Source organism: Anopheles ziemanni, chromosome 2, assembly GCF_943734765.1.
Source record: "Anopheles ziemanni chromosome 2, idAnoZiCoDA_A2_x.2, whole genome shotgun sequence".
In the NCBI taxonomy this organism is placed as follows: Eukaryota; Metazoa; Arthropoda; class Insecta; order Diptera; family Culicidae; genus Anopheles; species Anopheles ziemanni.
The window spans coordinates 67,241,640-67,255,633 of record NC_080705.1 but is presented as its reverse complement, the minus strand read 5'-3'; the positions used below and the strand labels follow the sequence as shown (position 1 = coordinate 67,255,633).

The following is a 13,994-nucleotide window of genomic DNA, read 5'->3' as shown; positions in this document are numbered from 1 at the left end:
GAACGCGCCGTTAATATGTTCGATTTTTGGGATCGCTTCAGCGATGAGCGCCCGGTTAGTCGCCGATGGAGCATAGTCTCGGCCGAGTTTAGCCCTTGCGTCGAGGATAATCCCGTGCGATCAATTGACGATCGTGTAGCGGAATAATTTATGCAATCAATCATCGTCCACGAATAGACAAATGAAAGGCCCGGGACGATGAAAGTAGCCAATATTTATTTGCGAAGGCAAACTCGTTCGGGGTTGTGAAAGAGGGTGAACATCAAGGGTTTTATAAAGCATAAAAGTTGGCTTGTAAAACTAGTTGAAGGAAGTAAATTGGCCTAGCATAGAAACATAGAAAAATTCCATTTGAAAAAAAGGAATGTAATAAATTAGAAGATATAGAACTTTTACCAAGTACTGAATGAGCTGACAAATTTCATAAATGATATTTTCAAATTTGCGAAAACCGGTTTTTGATGGAAGCCACTTGGGAAACAAAATATGTATGTTGCATGAATGATGGTAGCAAGATGTCCATCGTTAAAATACATCTTTAATGCTCATTCATAAATTATATCCAACGGACTGTCGCGATGTCTCGGGTCGGTATGAACTGACTATATTCTCCCAGTATGTCCAACACTGGACATGGACTGAAGAAGGGCAGTTTGTTCCCCAGGCTGATCCAACTGCAATGAACTGCATTGAAACGCATCCCACGGTTTTCCGGCGGTGATTTATGGTTCATCCGTGATTTCATCCATCTCGCGAGGACGGATGCAACGTTGTAGCATCAGAGGCTGCATCTTGCATTGAGTTCGTCAGGGACAGGTGCACGAATGCTAAGAAACTCCCTCTACTTCCATCAAAACCCCCCGATGATGGAATTAGGCTTTTTTCTCTACGTCACTAATAAAATCGCAGCAAAAAAAGGAACGATATGATAAATGCCCAACTGCTTGGGTCACTTCAAAGGACGCCGAACGGTGGGAAGGGTAAAATTATTTAACTTGAAACACTTAGTGGGTTGAAGATCTTACGTGTTTCAGAATAAAGTCTTAAATGATCCAAAAGAGCCATATAGCACGAGAGGTGGTTGGGCAACCTACGAAGCGGTTGCTCCATGCGATTCCACCATGTTGATCGTGATGAAAATCGTTTCTTGTACGCAGACAAGGCTTTCCCGTATAAAACAATGTTCCATGCTTCCCTGGGCATTAACTGAAACAATTACCATCAACAGTGAAAGGAACAAACGGAGATTACATCGTGGTACATACATGCGCACAGACACGGAGGATGGATATAAATGTTCAACATAGATTGATTTGATTTGGACACGCCTCTTGCCCTTCGGCGCCTTGATGGTTGCTTTCTTCGTGCTTCGCTTCGTATAAAACTTTTAATAAATTAATATTTTTTCTCTTCTATCCGCGATGGTAGCCATAGTGCACACAGTTCTCCCAACGAGAGACGAGTTAAACTTGGATTAAATTTTTTAAATAAAATCATTAGATATTGGGAGGTTGTTGAAAATGGTTGAGTATAAACTGGAATTCGGATCCTTTGAATATCTTCATTTTAAAGACTATCCAAATGTTCTACTCACTGCGTGCCAAACATTGTTCCTTTCTGGAGGTTTGGTTTGGAAGCTTACCTGCAAGAATAACAATAAGAGAAATAAATTATTTGAAAAGTCATTGTTTGTGTTTCAATTGGTGTAGTAAATTTAAGTGAACCAACACCTTTACGAAGTAAGGGATTCAAATGTATGCTCGCAAATTGATGAGATAAATTTTACGAGCTCAGATAACATTACCAAATTCATCTGAGGTATTCATAATATTTTCACTGTCGGCATATCGTCGCGTTTTGGTCCGCCGAAAGCGATAAAATTAGCAAAACAGCCTTGCTGCCAGTCGATGCACAATTTCAACGTAACAAGCGTATTACAATAATTTACTTAATCCCGCCAGGGCCGCGCACAGGAAGGAAACATTGTAAACGAGGACACGCACGCCCAAGTGGAGACCGATTTGGCGGTTTTTAAAGAGGATTTGTGTTTTTGCCTGCCGGAAGATATTCTTCGGCTTTTACTTCGTTAGCGCAAAAAGATTACAGCGCACGGAAGGATCAAGCGCACACGCTCGCACCCGTACAGTTTTCCTGGAAAGCCGCGGCAAATAAATTCCACAACTTTATGCACCGTCCGTTTGCATCGAACTAACACACCTTCTCCCGCTTCCCGGGCGTTGAAGCGAAAGTTTAATCTTTCCCCCGCGAAGCCCTGGCAGCTTTGTCGGTGGTTGAGGGAATGTGTAAACTTTAGGGGCCCATTTCTTTGTGTTTGATTCGCGAAGCCCATGAAGACGGGAACTTAAGGACACACAAACAATCGATTTGCGATGGATTTTCTCTCGCGCGTTTCACCGTCCTTGGGCGCAGGAGTTAGTAATTTTGCAGTCATAAAAATCGCTTCATCATTTCATTCCGGTCCCGATGATGATCGGTTCGGTTTGGTAAAGCTATACCCTTTTGGTGGAGCCGCTGATTTTATTAGTGTCAAGTCGTATCTTAATTTGTAGCAGTTTACGAGAGAACATCGCAAATCGAATCTTCTATAATGCGGTGCCTCACAACAGTTTAGTTCCTGGTTATTGTGTTTCGCTGATTTTGAAAGAATCGTAAGGGATTTATTTTCACCTTGAAGCCTATTTAACAGTTTAAAGTCATGTAGAGTTTAATGGCTTAAGGTTTGCAATAACATCGTTTAAATTTAAATTTACATGAATAACATGTAGTTTTCATAATTCGAAATTAAATTCCTGGTTTTTTCCATTGGTTTATGATTTTCTTATATGATAATGATCATATTTACGTATTTTTCAATGAGTGAACAATATGTTTTACTAATTAAAATGAAAACTAAAACATGATTCTTGTGTCAATTTCAAAGCAAACGGTTTCCAACGATGGCGAAACATTATTTCCAACGGTGGCAAACATTCGTTAATCTTTTTCCAAGCATTTTGTTCGAAGGCAATGTTGAACAATAGTTGGTTGATTTTCTCCCAGCGGGGGTCATACGCATAAGCTAATCCGAAAATGATGAGCAATATAAACACGTTTCCCGTGTAAGCCATCGGGCATAAAAACGCACTTCTCCAACTCCCTTTTCTGACGGATTATCGGATTGAAGGTTTTCCATCTGGCACCCCGCCTAGACGCAATAGCCTGTCCTGGTGATGCCAAACAACACCAATCCATCCTCGATCGGAAAAACAGAATCCAATGCCACCGCTATTGAACAAAAAACATGAGCTGAACCCTCCGAGATCTCGTCACAAAACCCCGGACGACGACGGAGAGTCAATCGTTTTTCCTCACGATCTAAACCGATGTTTATTCAATTAACTGCTCGAATCTGTTCGCGTTCGAACGCTTCTCGCGCGGTCTTCGGTGGAAGACGTCTTTCTTTTATGTTTTTATTTATCATAATTTAAAAGGATATTCTCACGACCATAATTAATGTGTATTTCAGTAAGCAAATTATTATGATTATGGCTCGCCTATTATGTTCATTATCTGGAAGCTAAGTGGAAGTGGAAGTTTCCCTCCGTGCCTAACGTCAAATCCCGGACCCGGCCTAGAGGTGTCGGATCAGCTCTTCTCCCCCCTCGACCGTGTTTGTCCTGCATTCGTTTTTGTCTTCGCTCCCTTTTCCCGTCCGGTGCGGCTCGATCACAGCTGGATATCTCAAGCGATGACTTTCGACGCACCGATCGACGGCGGGAGAAGTCTAGAAGACGGCCGCAAAGTCCCGTAGACCGAGCAGCGATTATCGGTGGTCCATTTTTTGCTCGCATCCCTCGCACACAAACACACTGAGCCTTCCGTTTTTCCTCCCTGCGAGCAGCGAAACGCTTTCCCAGCCAGCGGACTGCAGGCGGCGGGTGCAGCGCGTTGCAATCGGAGCCGGGACCAATTCCAATTGAGAGCAACCTTGATTAACCTGTGCGAGAATGTGCCAATGCGCCCGGAGGCCCCGAGACGCTTTCCTCCTATCGCTCTACGCACGTTAGTGGTGTGGGAATGTGAACCAGTTTGAGCTCGATGTCGCGTTTCTTCTTCGTCCCGTTTAGTTACTACTTTTTTCGCGAGAGTAGTTGCACACGCTTCCAGTTTGTCTAACATCTTTTTCCCTCGAGCGCCCAGCTCGAAACATGAATGAAACGAAACCAAGAAGTAAAGGTTCTTCGATGGTTTTGATTTTTCCGTTTGTTTTGCTTTCCCTGACGATCGTGCTCACGTTTTGATTTCATCTAATCATCGAAGTTATCCTTCTTGATTACGTGATTGGGTGTCTGGTTTGATGATACCCGGGAGCGAAAGGATAATAATGAAGTATTAACAATCGAAAAATGGGTCTTTTATCGCCCTTTTCGAGTATTTTCCGAGTTTGGCATATAGGCGTTAAGATTGGATTATAGGAATCACAGTGAAAGAATTGCCCGTGTTAGGAAGTAATGAAATGTTTTTCGAGAATTGACTAAAATAATAAAATTATTAAGAACAAAGATGAGTTGTTTCTTAAACGTACGGAAGCTGTCTAATACCATTATCAAGAACGCAATTGCTGGTCAGTAACAAAGAAAACATTCAAAACAAACAAAATTCAATTCAAAAACATCATCCCCGAACACTCAGAGACCAGCGTTTAACTCTTACATGTTTCCTCAAAGCCAACCACTTGACTCCTTCACCAGCTGCTCACGATTTCAGCAGGCTCGAAACGAGCTACGCGCGAACGCCAGCAGTTCATTCATAAACGACTTTGAAAAAAAAACAACCACCAGTCTTCCGTCACCCAACACAACCCACCTTCCTCAGGGAGTCATCTTCGCGAGCCGTCGCCGCCGTTTCTGTGCACGAAATGAAATGGTTAAAAGATATACAAAAACACTTGACACTCCGTTCGAAAAACTCGTTCTCGTGCGCTCACCGGATCCATCGGATATCGGGGTTTTTGGTTGCGATGATGCGATGAAAAGTGCTGTCTCGATCAAAACCCTTTCGGGGGTAGCGGAAGCCTACACTTTGTGCGATACCGTAGGCACTGAGTGGTCCACTTCTGTACGCAGTGAAGATTTCGAGCCCGAAAGCATTTCCCGCCCAGAACAGAGCGTTCTGAGGCCTCTGAAGACGATCGGTCATGTTTAGACGACGAATGTGCTATCGTGAAATCATAGAAACCATAGGTAGGCAGCGTCGAGTTCTTATTGAGGCCTTGATACCGAGTTGCTGATCGTGGCTGATCTCACCACTGAATAGCACAAACCCGGGAGCCGGTGTTGGATCGGTCCGGTGCGCAATAGACACCACGCTCAAACAAGGTGAACTATGCGCATGATCTCAACCGATCAAGTGTGATGATCTTAAACGGGATCTTCCGTTCGGGATCTTTGCCACCACTCAATTGGCTCGCATCGGTCTTCGGGCCAGCGTGTGTCTGAAGTGGCCGCGAGAGGCATGCATGAGCAGGCAGTACCCGAGCATCGGTGCCCACGCGTGCCTCGACCGTGAGTCAGCATGTTTCACGAGCTCCCCATAGGCGACCCCAAGAGCACACGAAAATCCCGAAATACACTAGCCAGGATGACCCTTGTGAAGGTGCACTTCAGAGATTAATTTATTGAAATCTATCAACCGATCGAATCGAAGATGGCTCCGCTTGATGATGGCGGCACACACGGTGAGCTTCGCCACCTTAGGCAGGGAATAGAATAAGGCTTGGACCTGCTTCCTGGAAGTAGGGGGAAAGAACTCTAGAGATGAGCTTCGCCCAACTCCAGGTGAAACCCGTTACACCATCCGGCCCTTCAGAATGGGCGTGTGCTTCTGGATAAACAGAGGAAAACCGAGGGGGTGTTGCCAGAGCAGCATTGGCCACGCGCTACCTTCAGCGCTTCGACGAGCGTTTACCGATCGAATCGGCTTCAAGCCGTGTCCATAAATTAATGTTGATCTTATCAGACCCCAAAGCTGTTGTGGTACTGGAAAACGAACTACGCGCTTCCACTCGCGAAGAGACCTGAACGGAGGCCATTGTTTTAGGGGGGCCCCGAATTGGTGAGGGCACTTGACCAACTACGCATCTTGGCATCGATTTGATCCTCAAGTGGGTGCCGAGCTAATGCTGTCCAGAGCTACACACACACCAGCTCATCCGCGTCCTCTTGTAATCAAAATTGCAAATTAAGATCCACTCGCCCACGGCAAACCGCGGATGAGTGTAGGGCACACGACCTTCTCCACTCGCAATCCGAATGCGAAACCGTGGGAAATTAAAACACTCCAGCTACGCGAGCGATTGATTCCAGCGTCTCGGTGAAACTTCGAGATATTACGAGCTCTCCGAGGCTTTGAAGTGCGTCTACCTGTGCTAGGGGAGCACGTAAGTGAACTTTATGCTCTGTTGTACGTCCGCCACACATCGGCTCAGCACCAACCCAGCGCTAGACAAGCTTTCAAGCGCCAGCCGTATTTTGATTAATATATTCCCCTATCGAAGGACGCGCTGGATTCACGTCCGCCAGAACCACCGCTCGGGAAGGGAGGCAGAGGGACGCTGATCGATGTCCTTAATTATACCGAAGTCCAACCTCCGCCGTCTTCCATCAGACTGTAATCAAAATTCTTGAACTCTGTGACTGTTATTGCATGTGCGCACAGTTCACCACGTACGGTTCGCCGTTCGTTCGGTTCGTTCCTTCGTTCGGATTCCGGTAAAGCTCGCCCCCAATCTACAGCCCGCCGATGAAGTGAACGGCAAACTGTACCACAAACACCACCATGACCGCGACTACGCACCATTTCATTCTCTGTAATTATTCTACAATTAATCAAAATCCTGGCCCAAGTCTTCCCCGGCCCGCGTTTCGCTTCCTGGTGCATACACGTGAGTGTCGGAACGGGGGTCGGGAATCCATCGACATCGACCGTACTGCACCACCCTGGCCACCGCCAGCCGGTTTGAATTTCATCAAAGAACGACGCGAAACAATTTAATGAAGTATTAAAAAGTAACGCAAGCGAAGGGAGCGAAAAAAGAAACAATCGAAAGACTTTAAAACCAAGCGACGAACCCCTCTTCTTTTTGTGCGCTTTGCTCGTGGCGTACGAGTTCTTAATCATTTTGCTTCATTTTATTTCACTCCATTTATGTTTTATATCAGTCGACGCCTATTCGAATGCTTCCTGCGGCAGAAGGCGTTTCCTTCCTTGCAGCTTTTACGATTAATTAAACGTACCAATCAGTGTTGAGCTAGAGCTCTCGAGGAGAGTCTTTTTTTGCAACGATTGAAAATTTCGTATATTGAAGGAATGATAAGGGCGGATATAAGTTATCATAAAGAACAAGGTGTTCAAGAAGTAGTAATGTTTGTTTGACAGTGAATAGAAAAGTATCCTTTGTCAAAATCACGCCAATAAATCACTGCGTGTAAAAAACTTATCATAAGAAAATGAATAAAAAAGAGAGAGTGAGATCAAACGCATTTTCTTCACTTCAGGGAACAATAAAAGATCATTATGATCGATCTTTGAGCAATCGATTCCTGGGAAAACATTCCAATGAGATCAACCGAAATCTAATCTTACCGTTCCTGCAAGTTCCTCAACAACGCACAATATGCTGTACAGGTTGATCAGCATGATCATTTTTTCCTTTTGTTCTTGATGGCTGAATAAAAAGTTTCTTATTAATGAGAAAAACGAAAAAGCCCTCACCACAAACCCAATGTTTGCGTTCAGCAGTTGGACTGGTAATGTGCGTTCAACAGTTTCTCTTGTCTTTGTGTACCCCGTCCGGTTATGGAACATGATCTGTACGAGCATCCCATAAACATCTCCCGTGGCCGGCAGGTCTCCCCCTCCGAAGTCACACTGTGATCGAGAGCGCGAAAACACAACAACAAAAAATCATCATAATGATAAATGAATCTTATAAAATCTTTCATCCTCCACCGGGCCCCTCTTCGACCCCCAATGAGACCCTCGCCTATCAGCGGTCTCGTAGTAATCAGTTTTTTTTTTGTTTCTCTCGACGCTCCTCATCAACCACCGATGATGTTCCGTGGTTATGTTTTGACGTTTGGATATAAAATGTCTTATTACAATTATTAATAACATTTTCCGCACCCGATCCCTTCCGGGCAACCCTGCGACCGCCAACACAACGATCGTAAATTATCGAAGCAAAGGGGGAGAGGAAAAACAAGAAAAGGCAGCCACGCTTTCCATCAGATGAATGTTGTACCGTGTGATGGTCAGTTTCATTTTGAATCAGTCATAAAGTGATCGTGATTGGAAAGCGACGAATAATGTTAAGTTTTGCCATTTTTTAAAGCTTTTTCAAAAATAGTAAAAGTCAAAAATACTATAGATAATTAAAACGAAAGTTAACAAATGAATGCAGTAGAAAGGCTGAATGAATGGATACGAAAGGCTTTTTGTAATCGAGCTTCAATTTGTAGAAACATGTCTGGGTGGTAAAATAAATCAGGTTTATTCAACAAATGAAAGTCTCACGAAAGCCACAAGCAATTTTGCTCGATCCGAAGCAGACTGATCCTCATAATGAGAGGTTATCAATTACGAGCGTAAAAAATAGATCCTCAAACAAAAACAGTAATAAGAATAACCCAACTCATAGGCATTAATAACCGACGTGCAGGCGTTCAATTGAATCTTTCTCCACAAACCATCGCAAATCGGGTCGCGTCTCCCAGGGGAATTGTTTTTTTTTTCACTTTAGATTGGAAGTTGGATCCTCCGAAAGTGAGTTGGACGACTGGGTATTAAGAGTTTGGGGTTTTTCTTCCCCACACACCACAGTGCCATTACCAATTGATATGCTCAACCCATCACGCGCCGAATCAGCTCGAAACGGGCACAATTATCCACATCGATTTCATCATTCAGACTCTGCGTTAATGTTTTCTAATGTTTCTAAAACTCCCATTCTCTGCTCGCTGCCCGTCCGGATGCTACGATTACGATTATTATTTCGATCGGTCGGCCAATTTTTTCCGTCCCGGAACTCACTTCGGGTAACCTTAGTAACAAGGCGCATCGGAATCTTGCGGTCATACTTTGCCCTCAGCGCCATAACGAGGTGGTGCTCGACTCAGGGCATTATAAAAAGGGAAAGAAACATCGCGTTAGATTAATATTCGATGAAATTGAATTAGTCTACGCCTGCGGTGCGCGTTTCGACTCGCGTTCTTCCCGAGAACCCCGTGTGCCTGGAGAAAACGATGCAGAAAATCAAGCACTACGATGGACGTAGGACGTAGAGGCACGGGCCCACGTGGGAGCTGACCCATTCCTCTCCGGAGCTAATGGTGGATTATTACACCTGGTTGAGGGCTTGTTTTAGCCGAGCTGACTAGAAGTAGAACTCGACCGTGCCCAACGGGGGAAGGAACGGCCAAGAATCCCACCGCGTCTTCACCCCGGGAGCCATCAACACCGCGTACGAATTGTAGGGAGGCCGTTAAATCGATCTTCCACCCGAAGGCGCTCGCTTCATTGGCTTTCGTTCTCAAGCACATTTCTTTTTTGTTTTAAGGTGCATTAAGAACAAAAACGAATCAAGGGAAAGGGAAATAGAAGCTGTAAACGAGACGAGAACGTATGTGAGTGGGAAAACTGATTTTTATCGGTGTATCATCCAATTTTCCTCGACAATTTTCCCCCGTGGGCATTGTTTTACGACGACTACCAGCAAACGCTGTTCCTGTATAATCCGTAACTTTCGATCGATTTTGTTCGCTTTTTAACACACAGCGGCAATAAAAACAAGAAACAAACCGAACAACTTTCCGACATCGTACAATAATTCACGCCGAACGATAACCGGCGGGCCCCGAATGCCTCTCGTTCCGCTTCCCCACCTATGTGTTTGTTCTCCCGTTTGGCTGGGAAATTTCCTTCGCCCGAACCAGAACAACCCGACGCGTGCAACAAGTCAAAACAGATTCTTCATGCCTCGAAGGTGGTTTTGTGCAGGTGTGGTGCTGCGGTGGTAGAACACCCTTTGCGACCCTTCCTTACCGTTCGCATATCCTTTTTCCAACCTTCTTCGCCGCTAGGCCTTCTTCGCCGCTAGGCGAAGACAGAATTTTCCTGTTTCTTCAAGGATCGATTCGAAACGAGAGGTGTTCGGAAACCCTACACGGCGGCGTTGTCCTTGAACAGGTATTCTTCCTATTCGCTTCCTTTCTTTTTATATTCCACCTAATTCCAGGACAATGGAATACCGTGTGAGCGAAGGTAAGTGTGTAATAATGGACCATTCGATCCGAGGCGGCAACGTCTCCGTACACGGGTTTACCCACTTTTGCCGCCAGCTCGCTCTCCCTTCGACAAACTCGGCACGATCCCATCCGAGGGAGATGATAAACACATCCTGGCAGGGGTAAACACCGATGAAGGCCCGCACTGCAGGACAACGAACAACAACATAATCTGGTCCACGCACGCTAAATAGACCACTGGAAAAACCGAAACACCCTTGGCAACACAGAACAGAAAGAAAAACGGGAGAAGAATAGAATAAACAACGGACAAACATAATAATAAGACCGCCTCCCGGCAGGTCGCTCAATAAAACTATCACCGACCGTGTACTGTTGCTACTCCTGCTGGCGGATGTTTTCTTGCCGGTGGAAATTTTCTACACCCGTTTATAAACTTTCTCAGCCTGCTTTTCCGGGTGGCGCTTTTTTATACTGTCCTTTTTTGTTTCTAATAGCACTGTTTGCTAATTACTTTTTGTATCAAACAGTTCTAGATTTTGTAATCAAATTAAACTAGATGTTTGTTTCAATTCTTCTAATAGTTTCGTGCGAAAGATGAGAAATTTTTTATTTTTCTCACGTATATTTGGATGATAAAATTGGTTCTCGACGAGACGCAATAAATTCGCATCCAACCCTTTGGCATTAAAACAGTTTGCGGCAAAACCGCTCGTCAACAACCCCAAGTGAGACATAATTCGCGACTTAACCCTCCTAAACACTGACGACCGCGAGATGAGCTGCATGACGATGAGCAGAAGAGCGCCAATCACGTTGAAAACCCCAAACGAACCCAATGAAGCGGCTTATGAAAAATTATTTAATAATAATTAGAAATTTTATGATCAATAAAAACCCGATCGAATAATTTAATGATAGGCCCCCGCTGTATTTTCTTTTCCTTTTTGATCCGTCCTTTTTGTTGAATGGGCTCCGTTTGATGAGTTTGTCCTTATTTGGAGGCTCGGTGATTGCGAATGGGGCTTTTTGTATGTGTCTAGCGATTATCTGCGGCACATGCATGGTCAATAGACCTGACCCAAACCTAGACTGCAAGATGCTGCAAGGTCAGACAACGATGAACGACAAACTATGGGCTGGACAAAGTTAACCGAGCTCCAGCCCAGGGCTCGAGCATTATCGTTTTAAAAAAAGGTCAACTTTAACAGTGTTGTCCTTCGGGAAAGTTATCTAACTAACCTGAGCGTCGTGCATTTATGTTGGTTTTAGCAAAGCCAAATCGACGCAAGATTGTTCACAAACATAACTCGCCGCGGCTTCATCATGAGCTGTTGGTAATTTTTAAATTATTAATCGTTAAAACTATCGCTCAAAGTGGGCGTCTCGCGGCTCGCCCTCCGTTGCCAATTCATTTGCCCATGCACACGGAACCGGCACTTCTCGTTTGTGTGGCGCAACATTGTAGTTCAAAATTTAATCAACAATATTTTATTGGACAACCCTTGCCGCCTCGTCAACGACTGGCAGCGCTAGGGTCGACCGCTGTAGATGGGACAACAGGTGCGTCAGGGACGGTTTTGCTCCTTTGCCCCGTTGCCCGAAGAAGTTCCGAAGCCGTTAAAAAATACTCCATACGCCAAAGGTGGAACTACTGCACCCCGTGCACTTCCTTCCGTCCGATGTCATCCTGCGTTCGCGTGTGCTTTAACGTGAAAATACTTCACGCTCTTTTCATTCTTCGCGACGTGAGATATCTTTTCAGGAAGCCACCCCTAAACGCCACCACCGCTGCCGCCGTGCCAGACGGGCCGCTTAGCATGTCCTGAGCTAACATTGACTAAATGAGATAAAACGAGCCGTAAAACGGGCGACCTCTAAGCCGCTACCGGTGCGATCAATTCCGAGGCGAGCGCGTTTTTATTGCCTTCTTCGATCCGCCGGTTGTAGGGGTCGGCTTTCCTCCCTACTGTTTTTTTTTTTGTTATTCAAATGGTATGGTTACAGGTTGGGAAGATGAGGTGGCCGCTGGTCATTGCCAGCATTCAGACGCGACACAACCGGATTGTCATAACTGGCTAATAAATGCGATTTTAAACAGCCCATAAAAGTTGATATAGAAACGAAACAAAGCTAATGTTATGCATACAATGTTGCATATTGCAGCAAATGGGCAGACGTGTTTTTTATTCGTTCAAAATCAGATGCATTTTAGAACCAAAGCAGTTTCTAATTTTTTGGGGTAATAAATTAATTTTACTTTATTTATAACGATAAGGTAAAGAAACACTTATTGATACAGAGATTCTTGCGCATGGAACACTTTACCACCATTTTTAAAACAACATCGCCATTTTCTATCAATATATCCAAACTTTACCCCTCGAATCACCGTCATTTCTAATGCAGTATATTTCTCCGATTTAATTTATGCACACAGTTCTAGCTCGTCCCTTCGAGCCTTAGCGTTCCGGTAGACAGATAAGTGGGAAACCTGCCCATTTCGATATCGTACCCGCCGCCGATATATAGAGGCGAACAACGCAAAGAAAAACTGGGAGAATATTAGCCGAGACGCCCATTTTAATGCGACACCCGAGGATCGCATGTCTCCTCGTCTGGAACGTTAACGACAAGGACAACGTCGGGCTCGGTTTCGACAACCGTTCGTCCTTCCTGCGGGATATGTATATTTGCATCTACCCGAGCCCAACCCAACCCAAAAGGCAGGCAGCCGCGATCGTTCGAGGCAATAAAAATGTTCAACCGATCGCTCGAGGATTCTCTTCCTCCTCTGCTCGATGCTACCGTTCTTGTTGATCTTCTTTTATTCTTGCTCATTATCCTCTACCATCACCCGGCAACATTTGCCTTCGGTTCAATGAAGTAGAATTCAAGATGTTTGAAAGGGACTTCTTGGCTATTATAATCCTTATGTGCACTCTGCTCTTGCTTCTTATGCTCACTTGCATCCTCCGGCTTGTCGATCTGTCTGTCGCTCGGTCGATAGGTTGTACGAGCATGCATGTATCAGTTTTGTTTTCCCGTTCCCTCACTGCTCACTGCATCCAGAGGTTTCATTCAGAAATGTGTCCTTCGCTCGCTATTCCTTCTCTTCCCTCCCTTGTGTTCCCTCCTTACGCGACCGAAATCGGTGGTCTTCAGAATTTGAATTTGAGCTTTTTCTAACCACCAACCACCCGGGAGTGCAACGAAGGCGTCCTACCGTGGCGTGGCAACGGGACAGCTATAAAACGGTGCCGGAGTCGGCACAGCGGGAGCTTAAGCGAGATTGATGGTGAACATCTTGATTCCGGGTATTCTGCGTTTCCCCTCCGGGTCCGGGTGGACGGGATCTTGCCACTCAATGATGTCGTCGTCGTCGTTGTCTTTGCGAGTAATTTTCCTACAGCAGCTAGATGAGGGTTTTCCTCTCCGCCAGCTTTGGAAAATCTGAATTGATAACTTCCTGGGATCGTCCAAGGGACAAATGGTCCTGGTATCGATCGGTCAAAGTTTCGGGATGTATTTAGCATGCAACACTTAGACGGGGTTTTCAGCTTGAAAACATTGGGTTCTTGCTTCCTCCTTTAAAACCAAAATGGAGAAAATACCCAGGCAGGTCAATATGTGCCCAAGTAAAAAATGCTCTTGTTAGGTGCAGTTAAGAGATAAGAGTGAACATAAAAT

The 13,994-nt window shown here is 45.0% G+C and overlaps 1 protein-coding gene across 2 annotated transcripts in view; it reads right to left on the bottom strand.

Moving 5' to 3' along the window:
• LOC131283112 (protein dead ringer) overlaps positions 1–13,994 on the bottom strand; it is a 93,323-nt gene that overhangs the window by 40,620 nt on the left and 38,709 nt on the right. Inside the window, exon 5 of one of the 2 annotated variants that reach the window (XM_058312684.1) lies at positions 1,595–1,642. The exons of the other annotated variant lie outside the window; for it this stretch is intronic. Coding sequence (XP_058168667.1) covers positions 1,595–1,642 — 48 coding nt within the window. The remainder of the gene's footprint in view (positions 1–1,594; positions 1,643–13,994) is intronic. 2 annotated transcript variants of the gene reach the window in all.